Raw genomic sequence first — 19982 nt, 5'->3', positions numbered from 1 at the left:
AAAGAGAAAGTGTAGATGAGAGAATTTTTGAAGAATTATGGAAACTTCCTAGTTTAGCAAGCCAGAAACGTGCCATGAAGAACTCAACAGTGCAAAGCTCCAAGTGAAGCAAAATCACCAATATCATCATGAAAGCTCCAATTGCAGAGAAATCTCTTGAAAGCAGAGAGGAAATACCTTAGGACTTCTGGGAAAACCAGAAAGGCCAAAATGAAGTGGAGGGACATTAGAAACATCAAGTTCAACAGAGTCAACCTAGGGTCCTACAAGCAGGGGAAAGACAGTGTGGGAAATAGATGTGGACATTCTGAGGTGGGGCAAAGCCAAGAAGTTTCCTTCTGCCACAGCCTTCTCTAAAGGAATGGAGAAAGGAAGTACTTGAGATCAGAAGGGAAACTGTAAACATGACAGGTCAGAAGAAAGGCAGAGAGATAGGAGGATGGGTTAAGGCCAAAGACAACAGGCTCTTCTGCCTTTGAGCTCCAGCTGCCCAGGACACTGAAGAGCAGGTTAGTGTCTGATGTGCTTTTCAGTGTGTGTGGAGACTACTCCTGAGACAACTCTACCATAGAGGGGAGACAGGGGTCCTCTATGCTTGCAGTCACTTTGTTTTCTGTGGGAAACGGTAACAGCAAGTCTCATGAGCTGCATGTGCCTATTGTATAGCACAGAGCGGTGGTTGGAAGGATGATAACAGATGTAAGAATGACGGAGCAGGAATAAAAGACAACTACTTGAAAAGTGTCCCAGAAACACACAGGGAAGGGAAAAGGTGGGGGGGGGGGTAGGTTAAAGAAAATAAGAAAAAAATATGGGTGTAGGCCCTTAAATAGCAACAAGTAATCAGAGACAGTCGGACTTCACTAGTCTTGGAAAGTGACAGGGATGGTCAAACATGGGTGGAGTATTCACTATCGAAGCAGAGAAAATAACTATAGATAACGAGAACTATTAAGTGGAAAGATAGTCATACACCAAAGAGAACTTTCAGTCGTTCATGCATACGATTACACAATATAGTCTTTTCAATACAAGGGGGAGAGTTTCCAGAACTGAGTGGAAAAACAGACAGACTGCCAGTGGAGCTGGAGACAACAGTGTACCTTTCCCCCGGGGTTGGTGAAGTTAGTAGGTGAACAGTCAGCAAGGACTAAAAGGACAAACAAGGATTAATAAGAGAATTGTTATTTGTAGAAAAGTCCAGTCAAGAGAAAAACACACTTTGTTTTCTCTAAAGGCTGAGGTATCACCTTTCTACCCGTTTCTGAAATCGAAAGGACTTATTTATCTAGATTTATTTTCATCCTTTTAATACACCATGGCTTAAAGACTTAAAATCACATACAGGGAGTTCTCTGGCTCTAACAGAATTACAACGGAAGCAAAGCCCTTCATACAAGGGTAAGAAAATCTCCCATTATTTGAAAATAGAACAGCGTATTTCTTTAAAAAAAAAAAAAAAAAAAAAAAGACACAGGTTTTTAGTTCTGGATAGCAGGTTCCCATCACCAGCCTTTGATCCTGGTCTTCTGTTCTAGTATCAGTAAATCCCCTGTTTCTGTAGCTCAGAATTAAGTTAGGAGAGATAAAGCCAGGCCCCCTAACCCCTTCCTACCTGCTGGATTGAGAGGTGCGGCTGCCCAAAGTCCAACTGGAATATGTTGCCCACGAATGGCAGACCCCAAGGTCCCGGGGGATAGTTCTTGGGGCGCCGGTTTTTGAAGTAGTCAGCCAAGAGCAGGAAGGTGATGGCAGCCACTAGCAGAGTCCTGGGATGGAGCACTGCCCAGATCGTGGCTACCAGGGAGCCCGCAGCAGCAAGCATGGCTAGGATGCAGCTGGTTCTTCTGAAGAATGAAGGTCTGAGCTGCGGCGAGTTTCAGGTGCTAACAACAAGAGCACCCTACTAAACCGGTCCCCTCATTAGTCCCTCCTTATTCCTTCCTGTCCACTCCCCTGTGCCCCTCCCGTTTTCTCCCGTAGCTGGGCTCTCTCAGGCTCTCCTTTGCAGCAACCTTCTGAGCAAAGTTTCCCAACTGCTGGAACAGGAGCACCCCTGATCACGTGCACAGAGCTCTTCGCTCCGCCCCTTAGAGCTTTTACCCCTTCATTCCCAACCTTCCCTCCCAGGTCCATCCTGTGCTTTTCTCTGCCCTGCAGGTGCCCAGATTGCTTCTATAGTGGCTAGGTCCCTGGCACTGGGTTCCCATGAGAACACGCAGGAAAAAAAAATGGTTTTAAAAGGCACCAGTAGTTATGCTAAGGTGAAACCAGGAAATCTCAAGGGGCCCCACCCTTAGAAAAATAATTACAGGCAAGTAAGGGTTACTGAAAGGGAGACTTAGTCATCGTCAGACAGGAGCCTTCTAACTGTTTTTCAATACTAAGTGGCCAGCCCTGAAACCATGTACATATAAGCAACAAAATGGACACGTTGCATTTATATATTCATTTGTTTACATATATAATAACTATAGTAATCAATTAAAGAGGCTATCAATTTGAGTGGGGGTAAATGAGGAGGCAAGGGTAGCATTGGAGGGAAGAAAAGGAAGAGGGAGAAAGGATGTAATTATATTGTAATTAAAATTTAAAACAATAATTGAGCAGGGAATGGTGGCTCATACCTTTAATCCCAGCACTCAGTAGGCAAAGTGAGGCAGATCTCTGTTAGTACAAGGTGAGCCCAGTCTACATACTGAGTTCGAGGACAGCTAGAACTACATAGTGAGACACCGTGTCAAAAAACCATCACCACAACCACCGCCACCACCCACAACAACAACAACAACACTAATACTAATATTAAAAGGCAGTCTAAGATAGTTTTTTTCAGTCAGAAAGTCTTTCCCTCTAGGGAGACAATTGTGGTTTCTAGGGCTTGTGATTTGCATGAACCCCAGAGAGCACCATGGGCATCTGGGAGCCTGATCTGTAAGCAAACTTTCCTAGTGACTGCAACATACCTGGGAAACAAAGCTAATCACAGTGACACCTAACACATCTGGGCTGCATAGTATGGCAGGCGGCATTCTCACCTCCTTGCACCAAATCACTTTGTTTTAACAGAGGTGTGCTTGCCGGGCAGTGGTGGCACACGCCTTTAATCCCAGCACTTGGGAGGCAGAAGCAGGCAGATTTCTGAGTTCGAGGCCAGCCTGGTCTACAGAGTGAGTTCCAAGACAGCCAAGGCTACACAGAGAAACCCTGTCTCGAAAAACAAAAAACAAACAAAAAGCCCAAAGGAGTACTTGGCGAATTAAGTGCGCCCACGAATGTTTAATGAGCACTTGTTGGAGGAGCACTTGTTGGAGGAGCACTTTTGTCCTGGTCACTGTTACTACTACTTTTATTATTGTGGTTCTGGGACTCAAGTTAGAGACTTGTAACAAGACTATTTATTATAAACATAACTTTTATTTGCCAGATGTAATTGTCATCTTGCAGGCTTACTGTTGAATATACTCACCCTTTCTTCTTCTTTCTAAACTCTGGCTGGCTGGTTCAACTCAGCTGTTCTGGTGCTTGCTCCTCTCTGATTGTCTGAAAGTAGCTCTGACTAAATTACTCTGCTTGACCTCATAATAACTATGGCAATATGATCTAATCTTACTGCTGCTTGTCCCCTCTCCCCGTTCTCTCGCTCTCTCGCTCTCTCTGTCTCTGTCTCTCTCTCTCTCTCTCTCTCTCTCTCGCTATGTTTGTGTGTGTGTGTGTGTGTGTACTACCCTCTTCGGCTCTAAAGTTGCTTGTCTTTCCTGTCTGTTCTTATAAGAATTGGGTGTAACTTTCCTCTGACTCATTACTTTGGCCCTCAATTAGGGATTATTTTCACACTTGATTGCTTACTCCTACACACTAACTTTACCTTTGTTGTTAGTATTCTAGCAAGAGGGATTAAAGTTGTGTCATTCCAGCCAGATCACACACCCTAAAAGTTCTTTGGATTTATCCTTTGCCAGAGCAGCCATGTGTTTAGATTAAATTCCTCTACAATCTATCTATCTATCTATCTATCTATCTATCTATCTATCTATCTATCTATTTGTATGCTCAGTGTAAAAATAATTTTTCTTCCTCTCATGTAATTGTCTCCACAATTTACTGCCTCAGTCTGCTAACCTAGTCCTGATCCTGGAAGCTTCTAGTTTCCATACAATCAATTCTAGACCTAGAATCTTTTCTGCCTTCTGAACTCCTTGGTGACTGATCTACTCAGCTGTTCTAGGTCAAAACTTCCGTCCATGCGGACAGATTCAATGTGGGTTTTCTCAGCTTCTCCTGAATTGCTCTGCTTCTCCTCTTAATAACTCTAGCAATCTGTTCTAATCTATTTACTTATTCTCTGGCTCCTTCTGTCTTCACCTGTGTCTAGTGTGTGTTCTCTCTTCAACCTGTCTGTGTAAAACTCTCCCAATAAAGCTGCCTTCTCTCCTCTGCATTGCTCTCTTAAGGAGCTTCCCTTTCTTCTCCTCATGAGAGCTAAGCAGATCCTATTCTATGAAATCTATATCTGATTCATCTTTTTGTCTACTACTCAATTAAACATCACTTTCAAACATAGTTGCTTCCTTTTACAAACTAACTTTACCTTCATTGTTTGAGTTAAAGGTGTGTACTAAGGGCATGTCTGCATTCCAGCCAGGGATTAAAGATGTGGGCTAAGGACTGAGCCACATCACAAGTAGAAACAGGCTTTTTTTTTCTTCTTCAATAAATAAGGCAGTCTCTGGGTTCACAGTGTGATCAAATATCCTGGAAAATCTCAATTAAAATATGGAGTGCCATCCTTCCAGTCAGCACTAGTGCCCTGAGCAGATCTTGAGCGTCAGCTCGGCACTCAATCCCAGAGGAGACTGGACGCCCAGGAGCTCTAAAACACCCAGGAACATAGGATCATAGGATCACAGGATCACAAGATCTCAGGATCTCAGGAGCTCGGTCACACCAGGATTTTAGGATCTCAAAGGCAGCCTGACCCCCAGGAGCTCTTACACTGAGGATCTCAGGATCACAGGATCACAGGATCACAGAGACAGCTGGACTCTGAGGAGTTCTGACACAACCAAGATAACAGGAAAGACAGGCTCCAGTCAGAGACAGTGAGTACAATTAGCACTAGAGATAACCAGATGTCGAAAGGCAAGCCCAAGAACATAAGCAACAGAAATCAAGGTTACTTGGCATCATCAGAACCTAGTTTTCCCACCATAGCAAGTCCTGATCAAGCCAGGAAAGCAAGATTCAGATTTAAACTCACTTCTCATGATGATGATAGAGGACTTTAAGAAGGACATAAATAACCCTGTCAAAGAAATACAGGAGAAAACAGATAAACAGGTAGAAGCCCTTAAAGAGGAAACACAAAAATCCCTTAAGGAATTACAAGAAAACACAACAAAACAGGTGACAGAATTTAACAAAACTATACTGGATCTAAAAATGGAAGTAGAAACAATAAAGAAATTACAAAGGGAGACTACACTAAAGATAGAAAACCCAGTAAAGAGATCAGGAATCTGCAGTCCAGACTATAAAATCCAGAAGATCCTGGACAGATGTTATTTAGAACCTGAAAGAACACAAATAGCAGCCTGGGCTACTATATTCAGCAAACCTCTCACTTACCATAGATAGAGAAACCAAGATAGTCCATGACAAAACAAAATTTACACAATATCTTTTCATGAATCCAGCCCTACAAAGGATAATAGAAAAAAAAAAAAAAAACTCTAACAAAATGAGAAAAATTATACCCTAGAAAAAGCAAGAAAGTAATTTTCTTCCAACAAACCGAAAAGAAGATAGCTAAACAAATGTAATTCCACGCCTAATAACAAAAATAACAGGAAGCAACAACCATTTTTCCTTAATATCTCTTAACATCAATGGTCTCAATTCCCCAATAAAAAGATGTAGACTTAAAGACAAAAACAGGACCCAGAATTTTGCTGCATACATGAAATGCACCTCAGTGACAAAGACAGACACTATCTCAGAGTAATAGGCTGGAAAACAATTTTCCAAGCAAATGGTCCCAAGAAACAAGCTGGAGAATCCATTCTGATATTGAATAAAATTAACATTCAACCAGAAGTTATCAAGAAAGATAAAAATGGACACTTCATACACAACAAAGGAAAAATTAAACTAAAATGAACTCTCAATTCTGAACATTTATATAACAAATGCAAGGGCACCCACATTCATCAAAGAAACTGTATTAAAGCTCAAAGCACACATTATACCTCACACAATAATAGTGGGGACTTCAACATCTCACTCTTAGCAATGGACAGATCATGGAAACAGAAACTAAACAGAGACACAGTGAAACCAAGGGAAGTTATGAATCAAAACATCCTAAAACAAAAGAATATGCCTTCTTCTCAGCACCTCATGGTTCCTTCTCCAAAACTGACCATATAATTGGTCACAAAACGGGACTCAACAGATACAAGAAAATTAAAATAATCTCATGCATCCTATCAGATCACTACGGACTAAGGCTGGTCTTCAATAACAACAAATCAATGGAAAGCCCGCATACTCGTGGAAACTGAACAACACTCTATGCAATGATAACTTGGTCAGGGAAGAAATAAAGAAAGAAATTAAAGACTTTTTAGAATTTAATGAAAATGAACACACATCCTCCCAAAACTTGTGGGACACAATGAAAGCATTGCTAATAGAAAAACTCATAGCTCTAAGTGCCAACAAAGAGAAACTGGAGAGAGCATACACTAGCAGCTTGACAGCACACTTGAATGCTCTAGAACAAAAAGAAGCAAATAGACCCAAAAGGAGTAGATGGCAGGAAATAATCAAACTCAGGGCTGAAATCAACCAAGTAGAAACAAAAAGAACTATACAAAGAATCAACAAAACCAGGAGCTGGTTCTTTGAGAACATTGACAAAATAGATAAAACCTTAGCCAGACTAACCAGAGGGCACAGAGACAGTATATAAATTAATAAAATCAAAACAGAAAAAGGAGACATAATAATACAAACTGAGGAAATTCAAAAAGTCATCAGGTCCTACTATGAAAGACTATATCAACAAAACTGAAAAATCTGGATAAAATGGACAATTTTCTAGACAGATACCAGGGACCAAAGATAAATCAGGATCAGATAAACCATCTAAACAGTTCCAAAACCCCTAAAGAAATAGGAGCAGCAGCAGTCATTAAAAATCTCCCTATAAAAAAAAAAAAAAAAAAAAAAAAAGCCCAGGGCCAGATGGAGAATTCTATCAGACTTTCAAAGAAGACTCAATACCAGTTCTCTTTAAACTATTTCACAAAATAGAAACAGAGGAAACACTAGAAAATTCCTTCTTTGAAACCACAATTACACTCATACCTAAAGCACAGAAAGACCCAAATAAGAAAGAGAACTACAAACCAATCTTCCTTATGAATACCAATGAAATAAAACTCAATAAAATTCTTGTGAACTGAATCTAAGAACACATCAAAGCAATCATCCATCATGATCAAGTAGGCTTTATCCCAGGAATGTAAGAATGGTTCAAAATACAGAAATTCATCAATGTAATCCACTATATAAACAAACTCAAAAAAATATAGTCATCTTACTAGATGCTGAGAAAGCATCTGACAAAATTCAATACTGGTTCATGGTAAAAGTCTTGGAAAGATCAGGAATCCAAGGCCCATACCTAAACATAGTAAAAGCAATATACAGTAAGCCAGTAGCCAACATCAAACTAAATGGAGAGAAATTTGAAGCAATTCCACTAAAATCAGGGACTAGACAATACTGGCCACTCTCTTCCAACCTATTCATTATAGTACTCAAAGTCCCAGCCAGAGCAATTAAACAACAAAAGGAGATCAAATGGATACAAACTGGAAAGGAAGAAGTCAAAATATCACTATTTGCAGATGATATGTAGTATACTTAAGTGACCCCAAAACTTCCACCAGAGAACTCCTAAACATGATAAATAACTTCAGCAAGTGACCTGATATAAGATTAACTCAAACAAATCAGTAGCCTTCCTCTACTCAAAAGACAAACGGGCAGAGAAAAAAATTAGGGAAATGAAACCTTTCACAATAATCACAAATAATATAAAATATCTGGGTCTGAATCTAACCAAGCAAGTGAAAGATCTGTATGACAAAAACTTGAAGTCCCTGAAGAAAGAAATTGAAGCAGATCTCAGAAGAGGGAAAGATCTCCCATGCTCATGGATTGGCAGGATTAATATAGTAAAAATGTCCATCTTGCCAAAAGAAATCTGCAGATTAAATGCATTCCCCCATCAAAGTTCCAACTGAATTCTTCATAGAGTTAGAAAGAGTAATTTGCAAATTCATTTGAAATTTTTAAAACTGGATAGCAAAAACTATTCTCAACAACAAAAGAACTACTGGGGGAATCACCATCCTTGACCTCGAGCTGTACTACAGAGCAATAGTGATAAAAACTGCATGGCATTGGTACAGAGACAGGCAGGAAGATCAATGGAATAGAATTGAAAACCCAGAAATGAACCAATACACCTATTGTCACTTGATCTTCGACAAGCTAAAACTGTCCAGTGGAAAAAAAGACAGCATTTTCAACAAATGGTGCTGGTTCAATTGAAGGTCAGCATGTAGAAGAATGCAAATTGATTCATTCTTATCTTCTTGTACAATGTTCAAATCCAAGTGGATCAAGGACCTCCACATAAAACCAGATACACTGAAACTAATAGACGAGAAAGTGAAGAAGAGCCTTGAACACATAGGTACAGAAGAAAAGTTCCTGAAAAGAACACCAATGGCTTAAGCTCTAAGAATTGACAGATGGAACCTCATAAAATTGCAAAGCTTCTGTAAGGCAAACGACACTGTCAGTAGGACAAAATGGCAAGAAACAGATTGGGAAAAGATCTTTACCAATGCTACATCCAATAGAGTGTGAATATCCAATGGATACAAAGAACTCAAGAAATTAGACTCCAGATAATCAAATAACCCTATTAAAAATGGAGAACAGAACTATACAAAGAATTATCAACTGAGGAAACTCGAATGCTCGAAAAATACCCAAAGAAATGTTCAAATATCTTTAGTCATCAGAGAAATGTAAATCAAAATGACCCTGAGATTCCACCTCACACCAGTCAGAATGGCTAAGATCAGAACCTCACATGATAGCAAATGCTGGCAAGGATGTGGAGAAAGAGGAACACTCCTTCATTGTTGGTTGGATTGTAAGCTGGTACAACCACTCTGGAAAGCAGTCTGGTGGTTCTTCAGAAAATTGGACATTATATTACCTGAGGACCCAGCTATACTACTCCTGGGCATATACCCAAAAGATGCTCCAACATGTAACAAGGACACATGCTCTACTATGTCCATAGTAGCCTTAATTTATAATAGCCAGAAGCTGGAAAGAACCCAGATGTCCTTCAACTTTCTGGCTAGTATTCACTTGTCAGTGAGTAAATGACATGCATATCCTTTTGGGTCTGGGTTACTTCACTCAGGAGTATACTTTCTAATTCCATCCATTTGCCTGCAAAAAAAAAAGTTTTATTTTGTGATTTAAAAAAAAAAAAAAGGATAGCCTCTGGAGATCAGTGAATTACTTCTGGAGTTCTTTTTCTCCTTTTATCACATGAGACCCAGGCACCAAACATCTGGCCAGGTAGAAAGTGTCTTAACCAGTTAAGCCTCCTTGCCAACTACAAACATTTTTTTTTTTTTTTAAATGATATCATAACAGATTCGAACATTCAAAGGACTTCAGTCTAAATAGTGCCTAAATATGTCCACACATTATTCTAAATTGCTAATAGTAATAAAAGATATTAGAAATACAGGACAGAAGACCATTAGGAAAATGAATGTAGATCAACCATTCATCAGAAAGAGACCAATGAACATGAAACCAGAAAACAAAGGAATAGCATGTTCAAAGCAGCATACACGAAAGAAATCTACTAATAAAATTTTTTTCTTCAGAAACTAAAGCATATTCTATTAATACAAAAAAACAAGCAAGTTATATCTAAGAAAAAACAATATTTATTTAAGGGCTTATGTTTTTTTAAAAAGTCAGATAAGTAACCTGAGGACACAGCTCAATATTTACAAAATCAAGCACCAATAGCAGCCAAAAAGAAGTCATAAAGATTAGGAATAAAATCAATGCGACCACATATAAAAGAATAATACAGAGAGTAAAAAAAAAGTGTGTTCTTTGAAAAGATTAAAGAGACTGACAAACCTTTAAAAAGAAAAGAAAAGCTAATGAAGACCTTACTTTATAATTAGTGGTAAAAAGAGACATTTTTAAAACAGATACTTTTGAAAGAATTGTTAGGGTTTATTTTAAAAACTCATCTTCCAATAAATTGAGAATCTAGAAGAAATAAATAAATTTCTAAAATTTTATATACAATTGAATAAGAATATATAAATTATGAACATATCAATAAAAATATTGAAATTTAGATAATGACATATTTTGCAGTAAAGGAGAAATCAGAATTGGATAGCATATTTTTAATGGTCCTGGAAAAACTAGTTATTTTAATGTAGAATTGAAACATTCAACATCCCTCAAGCTATTCCACATAAGGAAATAAGAGCCAGGGATTTCAAACTCAATGTTTCTGAGCAAATATTATCCTTATATCAAAATCAGGCAGGGACAAAGCAATAAACAGAAATAGAGAGAAAAATATGACCAATATTCTTGATGAATATAGACATATTACTTATAAAACAAAGTCAACAAGACATTACAATAATCATGTACCGTGATCAAGTTGGCTTTATTCCAGTCATACCATAATGATTCAAAATTTGCAGATAAGTAAGTTTCAATATAGTACACAAATAGGATCAAGGGTCACACCTCAAAAGAAAAAAAAAAAAGCAAGCTGTGTGAAGCAAACCCAGAGCCAATATCATACTATCATGCACAATAGGGAAAAGTAGAAAACATGTTTAAAATCAGTAACAAGGCAAAGATGTCCACTTTCACCATACATAGTGATTATTGCACTTGCACATTTCTCTAAAGCACTGTAGTAAGATGAATACATGAAAGTCAATACATAGAGTAGGAAGTAGAATAATTAACATTGTAGACCATATGATCCTATACTTGAAGACACCACAGATTATACCAAAAACTTTTCGATTAAAGGCAAACTAAGTAAAGCAGACTATACTGTTAGCATATAATAAACAGTAGCTTTTTGATATAAATATGGACCAACTTAGAAAGAAATTAGTAAAACAAATCTTGTCAAGATAACATCAAAAACAATAAAAATGTTAGAATAAGCTTAACTGAGATAGTAATAGATACTTAGAACACTGCAAGCAAAGAAGAAAGAAATTAAGGAAAACTTCAGAAAATGCAAAGAGCCCCTCACATTGTCATGGTTTCATAGATTAATATTGTGAAAATTGGCATATTTACCAAACTAATTTACAGAGTCAATGCAATTGTCATTCAACTACCAATGATACTCACAAAGAAATAGATAGTTACAATATATATTTTCAAACTATGCTATAGAACCCTAGTAACAATCACAATGATACTGACACAAAACATACAGAGAGAACAAAATAGAGAATGAAATAGAAAACCCATAAGCAAACTTTCACAGCTACATGCATTGGACTTTCAACTAAGACACCAAAACCATATGCTAAAAAATGATAGCATATTTTTAATGGTCCTGGGAAAACTAGTTATTTTAACGTAGAATTGAAACTAGGTACCTATCTTTCATTCTGTACTAAAAGCTGAACAAGATATGTAATAGACATTAATGTAAGACATAAGGTTTTAAAATCTGTATAGGAAATCAATAATGAGACCTCTCAAAAAAACAGGAATCAGCAGTGACCTTCTGAGCTCTTACAGGTTGGAATGTAATTGACATGAGATTTCAAGAAACTAAAAAACTTCTGTACAGCGAGCATGATAACAGAGTGAAAGGACTGCCTGCAGAAAGGGAAAATCCTTGACTGTTATTCATTCACATACAAACAACCAGCCAGACAAGACTCAAGCACACATGTAATCGAGTAAATGGACCATTGAACAGAACAGCTATGTCTTAAAAGAAGTATAAATAGTTACTAAATATGTGAAAAAGTTTAACATATTTAGACACTGAGGAAATGAAAATCAAAGCTCTATTAAGATCTTATTCAATCAAGCTTTTGCCATCTCTAAAACAAAAATCAACTTACATTGACAAGGAAGGGTTATTAAAGTGTTAGGGTCAGAGGTTGGCCTTCGGCAGCCCTAAGAAGCCAGTGTAGTAACTCTCTTCAGTAGGTCAGTTAAACAGATAAGTAATAGTAAAATAAATAAATAAATAAATAAATAAATAAATAAATTTTTAAAATTAAAAAAATTGAGATTTATTTAATAACAGTGAAATCCAGTGACCCACTCATATCCTTTTGGGGGCGTCTAGAGGCAAAGATACATGCATAACTAAGTAGGCCTGACCAAGGTGTAGCCATACCTGTCACAATGGTCATCATTTTCTCAGCTCCAGTCTTTTTTCAGTAAAGTTTTGCAGCAAGTTGTCAGAACTGTGAAATTCCTTTCTGAATGACAAATTCCTGTTTTGACTAGCATAAGGGTTCAGAGTTCCTCATTCACAATGAGATTCCAGGCAAAGTTTCAATTCCTTTATGGATCACCATTCTAATAATTTAATAATCAATTGGAGGAAAGTTGTAAGGGTGGGGGTTTTTGCAGGTGCCTCTTTATATGAAATATGACATATGTTAATTTCTCAGAAATATGTTAATTTCTGCCAACATGCTTTATAAAACTTTTTGGTACTTTTGGAGGGAATGTTAATTAGTCCATCAGCTATGGATGGCAGTGTAGAAGATACTTGAAAAATGAAAAACTGATCTCTTATACAATACAGCTACAATATTCTTGAGTGTTTTCCCAAAGAAACGAAAGTCAAAATGCAATTAAAATGGCTATGAAATACCATAATAAATGTTTATTGCAACACTGTTAGTCATAGCTGCTGTGCTAACTTTTTCTACCAAGAAATGGACAAAAGTCTGTTCACCAGAGATAGGAAACCAACAATAGACCAAAGTTGATTTTGTGAGCATATTTAATTCCATCAAAGTCCAACTTGGCCAACCATAGAGTTTGTTGGTCTTACGTATATTATGTGGCATGAGTAAGTGGTTATCTACAAGTGTATGAGGGACACCAAAGCAGCTGGATGAATGCAAAGTTACAACCTGTCATGGATGATGACAGCTGCCTGTTCAACTAGACTGAACACAATAAAGCAGATTGCCAATACATTTCACTCCTGAAGCCTTCTTCATCTCTCTCCCAGGGCCCAGCACTTGCTCCCTCCCTCTCTAATCTCTCTGTCTCTCTCTGTTTCTCTCTCTCTCTCTGCCTGTCTGTCTCTCTCTGTCTTTCTTTCTCTCTCTTTCTCTCTGTCTCCTGCCTAGTATGATACAAGTGGCCAAGTTAAGACCTAGAAACTCAGGCTAGAGAGGTTATTCAGCAAATAAGAGCATTGGTTGCTCTTGAAGAGGACCCAGATTCAGTTTCAGAAGCCATTTTGCAGCTCACGGCTCTCTATAACTACGGTCTCAGGGAATCCAAGCCCCTCTTATAGCCTCTGAGGACCCTGCATGTAAGAAAAACGAGGCAGAGAAGCAGACTGGATCTCAGCAAACTGAGACCATAGTATTGAAATAGTGAGGGTTCCCAACTTTTCCATAAGGGGTGTCTGTGTGTGTGTGTGTGTGTGTGTGTGTGTGTGTGTGTGTGTGTGTATGTGATACCATTGTAGCTAGGAAATCTTGCTCTTGTAGAAAGATTATGCTTAGTTGTACCGAGGTCAGTTCTTTCTTGGTCTGATTGGTCAGCTGGGTGCAGTGTACCTGGTGGAGTTCTGTAGTGGTTGCACTGGTACCTTTTGCAGAGGTACCTTTTGCAGAGGTGAGAGACATTGGGGGACAAAGAGGCTTACATGGAGTCTTTGGGTATATGGGGAAGTTCAGAGGGGAAAAGACAGGATAAAAATGTTTGAGAATAATAAAGAGGAAAGGAGTGATCAGGAAAAGAGCCAGAATGGGAGGGAACTAAACATTCATTCGTAGAAGGTTTGTGGTTCAATTAAGTCTAGTTCTCTCATCTTTGGGCCCCATCTCAAACCAGTTAGTATATTTTGATGTGGAAGCAGAATCTTCCTAGGAGTAAGGTACAAATCCCATTCTTGGCAGTAGTAATATCTAAGTAAAGAATTTAGGCAGCCAAAGAAATGAGTTGGTTATAAAAAGATGTGAAGCTGGCTTGAAATTTCTCTAAAGGTTTTTTGAGAGTTGATAAGATATAAGGGTATTAATGTGGAAAAGGCTTCAGTCTGATAATTCTGAGTCCCACAACAATGTCTAGATTGGCAGAAAGAGGCAGGAGTAGGATGGAGTCAGGTCAGATCTGTGCATCAGAGGTCATACAAACTTCTTTTTTTTTTAGATTCTTTTTATTCAGTATTTTATTTACATTTCAAATGTTATCCCCTTTCACACCCCCCATTAATCCCCTATCCCATCCCTCCTCCTATTTTGCCTTTATACTGTTTAAATTACATGCAAGTATTAAGCTCAGTTCTAGGTTGAGGAACTAGCAATACAATAGATGCAAATAGTCAAGGAACAAGCAAGACAATAAACCCAGATAGTCAAAGAACAGGCAGGACAATAAACATAGTCTCTTGATCACTCCTGATCACTATTTCTAAGGGCTTATCAGGATGATCAAAATATCTGAGCCTACTTCTCTGTCCTAGCCCAAAGTCATTTTCATGCCTGAAGCCTACTTCTTTGTTCTAGCTTAAGATTTAGATTCCTGCATATAATTACTTCTTTGTTCTAGCCTAAGATTTAGATTCATACAAACTTTTTTTTAAAGATTCAGGATGCAGATTTTTACTTGAACTGGAAAAAAATACAATGTAGAAAAGACAGTGACAGCAGTAACTGTGCCTCTGAGGAGGATCCATCCAAAAAGGCACAATAAATCTTTAAAAAGGTAAAGATACAGAACAAGAGCCAGAAGCTAATAACTGTATAAACTTCTCAAGAACATTAACAGAAAATGTTAGCAAGTTTTGAGTTGTAAGGTTAAATACAGTTGAACAACTGGCTAAACCATGTATCAGAGTTTTGTAGAACCTTACAGTAACTGTAGTTAGAAGTTTGTTACATTAGACACCTGCATAAGGAACAAACAGGTGAAAGCTTTGTAGAAGTCATATTAATTCAGTGTCTAGTTGGTAGTTTAAAAGAGAAATAAAATCTTATTGTGTCATTTTATAGGATTGTCTAGCAAACTTTTTAAAGACACTATGTGGATAGTCTGAATAAATATGAAGAACTATAAATATGATGACACAAAGTCTAGAAGTCTCCTTTAATCCTGGAACATGGATGGTTAGGGTATATAGCATGGAACTAACTTTTTCTTTCTTCTTTATTGATGGGAGACATTTTGTTTATGTATTTATAAATTTATGTATTATTTATGTATTTATGTTTTTATTTATGTATTTATGTATCTGTTTGTTTGGTTGGTTTTTTGTTTATTCATGTTACTTCCGGATCCACTCCCTTGTCTCCTCCCAGTCCCATGGCACTTACTTTGGTAGGATTCTATTCCATCCAAGGGAACTACTTGAGCCTGGGCTTTCCTTGCAGTGCAAGTGTATTATATAAACATTTAGCCTATTTTACTCATTCTTTTCATTTTTTATAGCCAGTTCTTTTTGTATACCTGATTTTAATTATTATTTTATATTAATAATTTTTAATTAAACTTTAAACTTGTTTTGAGTTACTTGCTTCAGGGTTGTATTTTACAACATATGACAAAGATATTATGTAAGATATAAATTGCTCTCTCTGAGCTCATCTCTGTAAATGAATTACATTTGTACTTAGCAGGACTACAAACACAGTTCTGAGCGCATTAAAGACTTTGACCACGTATAACATGACTGATCATTAACTTGCATATGTTGATATCTTTAAAGTTTATAAGAAATAACTTTTTATGATTAGGATTTTGCAGTTTTATCTATTAAGATTGAGTCTTAAAATTATGGTTTTGATTAAAGTTCTTTTAGTATCAAAATACACTTCAAACCATAGATACAGTTCATGGAGAGGCTAGAAATCTCATTCTAAAATTCTTTTATAGCATGCTTTTACAAAATATCACAGTTTTATATGATGTACTTTCTCCAAATAATTAAATCTCAATAAAGTTAGCATAGACATATATGATTAGATATAGATCTTTAAGTCAGATTTTAAAAACATTACTAGACCATTATAACCTTAGGAATTTATACATGGTACGCTACAGTAAATTAAGATTACCTGTGTGTGGATTTTTTTAAACAATTGTCACTTATTTTTTTTGTTGTTGTTGTTGTAGATTTTAAGAATCAAGAAGGTTGAACTAATTTTCAGAGAGATAGAAACCTATAATTATATTTATGGGTTGTTTTAACTTTTATACATACATTTATCTTGATTTTTAAAAACTAAATACCATGAGACATAAGATTAACAAACTCATTTGTTTGAAAGAAAATTTTTCTAAGGGGTGTGTTAGGCAATATTGAGGACCTTTATTCAGTATATATACACCATTTAAAAAAATTATTAGATATTTTATTTACATTTCAGATATGTAATCCCCTTTCCCCCCTACCCAGGTACTCCCTATCCCATCCTCCCTCCTCCTGCTTCTACAAGGATATGCCCCCACCTACCCCCCCTCACCTCCCCACCCACGATTTTCCCCACACATTTTTTAATTGCTGCATATGTGGACCATCTCCCCATTTTTAGATTTTACCTCATACACCCAGAAAACATTGAGGTCTCATAGGACTAGGGACAAACCACACACAACCAACTGGGAAGAATGGATACTATGGTGATGGTCCACCAATCACATGTCTATCTCCTCTTTGAAAGAATTTTTAGATTTAACAAGTTTGCCTGTAATTATTTTAAGCATGCACAGTTGGAGTTCTGAAGATCTTTTTTGTTCAGCTTAGAAGATACTGTGCAACATTGCCTTGTTAAAAATATTGAATCCACATGACACACATAGAGTAAAACAAGTTGATATTATATGTGTTAAACCATTAGGTAAGTCTTGTAAGTTTTCTGGTAAACTGTTAGAGAACATAGACAGCCTTTAAAAACTTATGCAGTATGTAGAGGGATTTTTTTTTTAAATTAAAGTCATTATTAAATTTGTATTTCCATTGTCTGACAGAATTTAGCTGAGGGAGTCCTGTTGAAACTAAGTTTCAAGTATTATTTAGAGGCTTTAGACAAAGTTGTTTTTTTTTTTTTTTTTTTTTTTTTTTTTTTTTTTTTTTTTTTTTTTTTTTTTTTTTTGCCTTTCCATGCAGGAGCGACCTGTTAGCTGCTTTTAGTAGACACCTTTATACCATGAGATATAGTATTATCTACTATTGAAAATAGTTTACCTTTTAGTACTTTAAGTACATAATATCAAGGCCATTCTGATGACGAATGAAGGAAACACTTAAGCTAACTATCTGCAGATTACTTTTCCTTGCCTCTTTCAAATCCAATCCCTAGTGTCATCCCCAGCCCTGTAGCAGACCACCAGCTGTGGCCACCTTTCCCTGTCCCCACTTCTCCACTGGATCACATTGATCTTCCCTCCTATCTTTCCTCACACCATTCATTGCTTTATACCAGACTCCCTCCAGTTTCAGCAGGCATCCCAAGGCCCAATACACAGGCCACTCCAGCCAGGAAACAGAACACTTGCAGGTCTTTCTGTCTCCTGATGTTTTTTCAAATCCAGTCCCCTCAGTTTCATCTTCAGGTCTGCAGCAGACCCTCTGCTGTGGCTTCTCCTCATTCTCTGCCCTCATTCCCAGGGAACTAAGTGAAACATTGTGAAACATACTTATTTCCTACCTTCTGTGGACCCTCTTGGCCCTTTTCCAGGCTCTCCCGATTCCATATTGTTGCTTCCTAATATATGGAAACACATTTTACCTGGAACCCCTACACTGAAGTATGCAGAGGTACTGTAAACAGTTGTGTCTACTATCTACTCATGGCTGCTGAAGGTATAGATGATAGCAGAAAGCTTACTACTCCAACTTTCCTAAACCAATATATTTTCAACCTGTATTATAAATATTTATCCTTAAACCCATAGATAAGTATAGCTATTACCTCTTATCAAAGAAACCTCTAGTACACAGAGACCAATAGAGAAATCCACAGCTGGTCAAAATTCAGAGAAAAACTGACTGTAAGGTGCTCTTCTATAACACAGCTCTTACAACTAAGTGCCGTTATTTCCCTGCAAATGGTTTGTATACTAGGTGTCAGGCAAAAATGAAGAGGGAGAGGATGGAGCTTTAAAACAAAAGAGGAAAGGCTTTAAGAGATTACATTCACAATTATTTTCAATATAATTCTTGAAGGGGAAGAAGACCCATTTCCAGATACCATTTCCAGTGAAGTTACAAAAAAAAGGGGAGAAGGGTCATGGGTGGAAATTTCTACAAGGAGTCACAGTGAATTGCTTTCAAAGTTTCTGGTTCATTGTGGTTACAGGATACTTGGTTCTGGGACCCACTGTATTCTTGGGGACTGAATGAGGTCCTGGTATTTCTATCTTTCTGATTTATTTATTATTTATTTATATACTTATTATTGTATTTATTCTGTCAAAATTAGACAAGGCCATGATCTTCATGATTCCATACTATGTAAACAGTAGTTTATCATGCTGTGTCTTGCTCTGAGATACTCCATTTTGCAAGCAGGTTTGACTTCACTTTGAGGACTGAAGATGAAAGTGCACCTGGATGGATGCCTGCAGTGACAGTAACAGTGAACCACCCATGCAGTGCAAAGTGATGACTTATTCCCAAGATTAGAAGATGTGGCACACTATAAACATATTGGGGGTAGATTTAGACTGAAGGAGTACATTGGTGTATTACAATCATACCCAGAGAGCCAAGCAATCTTAGATAAAACTTCAAGATTCTTTTCTTTGGTCAAAGTTCCAGAAAGAAACTCAAAAACAGGTAAGTTCATTAACAACACTGTGCACAACAGAGACAATCTCTAAGGTTTAGGTCTTGACAGCAAGTGTAGCTCATGAGAATAAGGAAATATCTTGCTCTTATAAGTTACTAATGGTCAGGGGTCTCTAAGTTAATATATAGCTTATGCTAGAAGCTACAAATGACTGGTAGGTGATAAGGGTGTACAGTTACTATTCAAGATGCCTAGAGTCCCAGGCAATCAGAGGCTGCTTTTCTGCTATGCTAGGAACTATGAAGTCTGTATGCTCTAGGAATCACAGCAGGGGCTTGTGAGTTCTTTTGCTAATAGAGGGAAAGACCCAGTTTGCATGGATCCTGGCTACATCCCTTCAATGGATCAGAACCTGGCCCTGTGCAAGAAAGTTTTGGATGTCTGTGAGCTAACAGGCAAAAGGAGACTATTGGAGACACCAAACCAAGGAAAGGGGCCTATCAACTCCTTTACCTAGATCCCATAAAGAGGTGGAGACTGAGCACTGATATCATGAAGGTCTTCACCAAGAGTGTGTGTCAAAGACCATCAGCCAGGGTATTCCTGACTGAGTTTTGGTTTTCAGATAGGCTTAATTCCTTGGCCTATTTGAATGCCATCAGTCCATCTATTTGCCTGTCTGAACTGGCCATTCATTCATCTAACTTGTTTCTTCATCTAGTTGTAGTAGGACCCTTTTTTCTCTGCAGCTGGACTCCATTCTGACACTTCATTCACAAGCCTTGATTCACAGTCTTCCCACTCACAGCCACCATTGCTTCTCAGGCTTTCTTAGCTCTGTTTGGTTGTTACAGAATCAGCTCA

At 37.5% G+C, this 19982-nt stretch overlaps 1 protein-coding gene across 1 annotated transcript in view; it reads right to left on the bottom strand.

Moving 5' to 3' along the window:
• The window catches only part of LOC117709294 (cytochrome P450 2J6), a 33298-nt gene extending 31228 nt beyond the window's left edge, over positions 1-2070 (bottom strand). Inside the window, exon 1 of the mRNA XM_034503583.2 lies at positions 1616-2070. Coding sequence (XP_034359474.1) covers positions 1616-1825 — 210 coding nt within the window. The 5' untranslated portion in view covers positions 1826-2070. The remainder of the gene's footprint in view (positions 1-1615) is intronic.
• Positions 2071-19982: the final 17912 nt, after the last annotated feature.

This window comes from Arvicanthis niloticus, chromosome 5, assembly GCF_011762505.2.
Source record: "Arvicanthis niloticus isolate mArvNil1 chromosome 5, mArvNil1.pat.X, whole genome shotgun sequence".
In the NCBI taxonomy this organism is placed as follows: domain Eukaryota; kingdom Metazoa; phylum Chordata; class Mammalia; order Rodentia; family Muridae; genus Arvicanthis; species Arvicanthis niloticus.
Note: the sequence above shows the minus strand (reverse complement) of the source record. Positions and strands in the feature narration are given on the sequence as shown.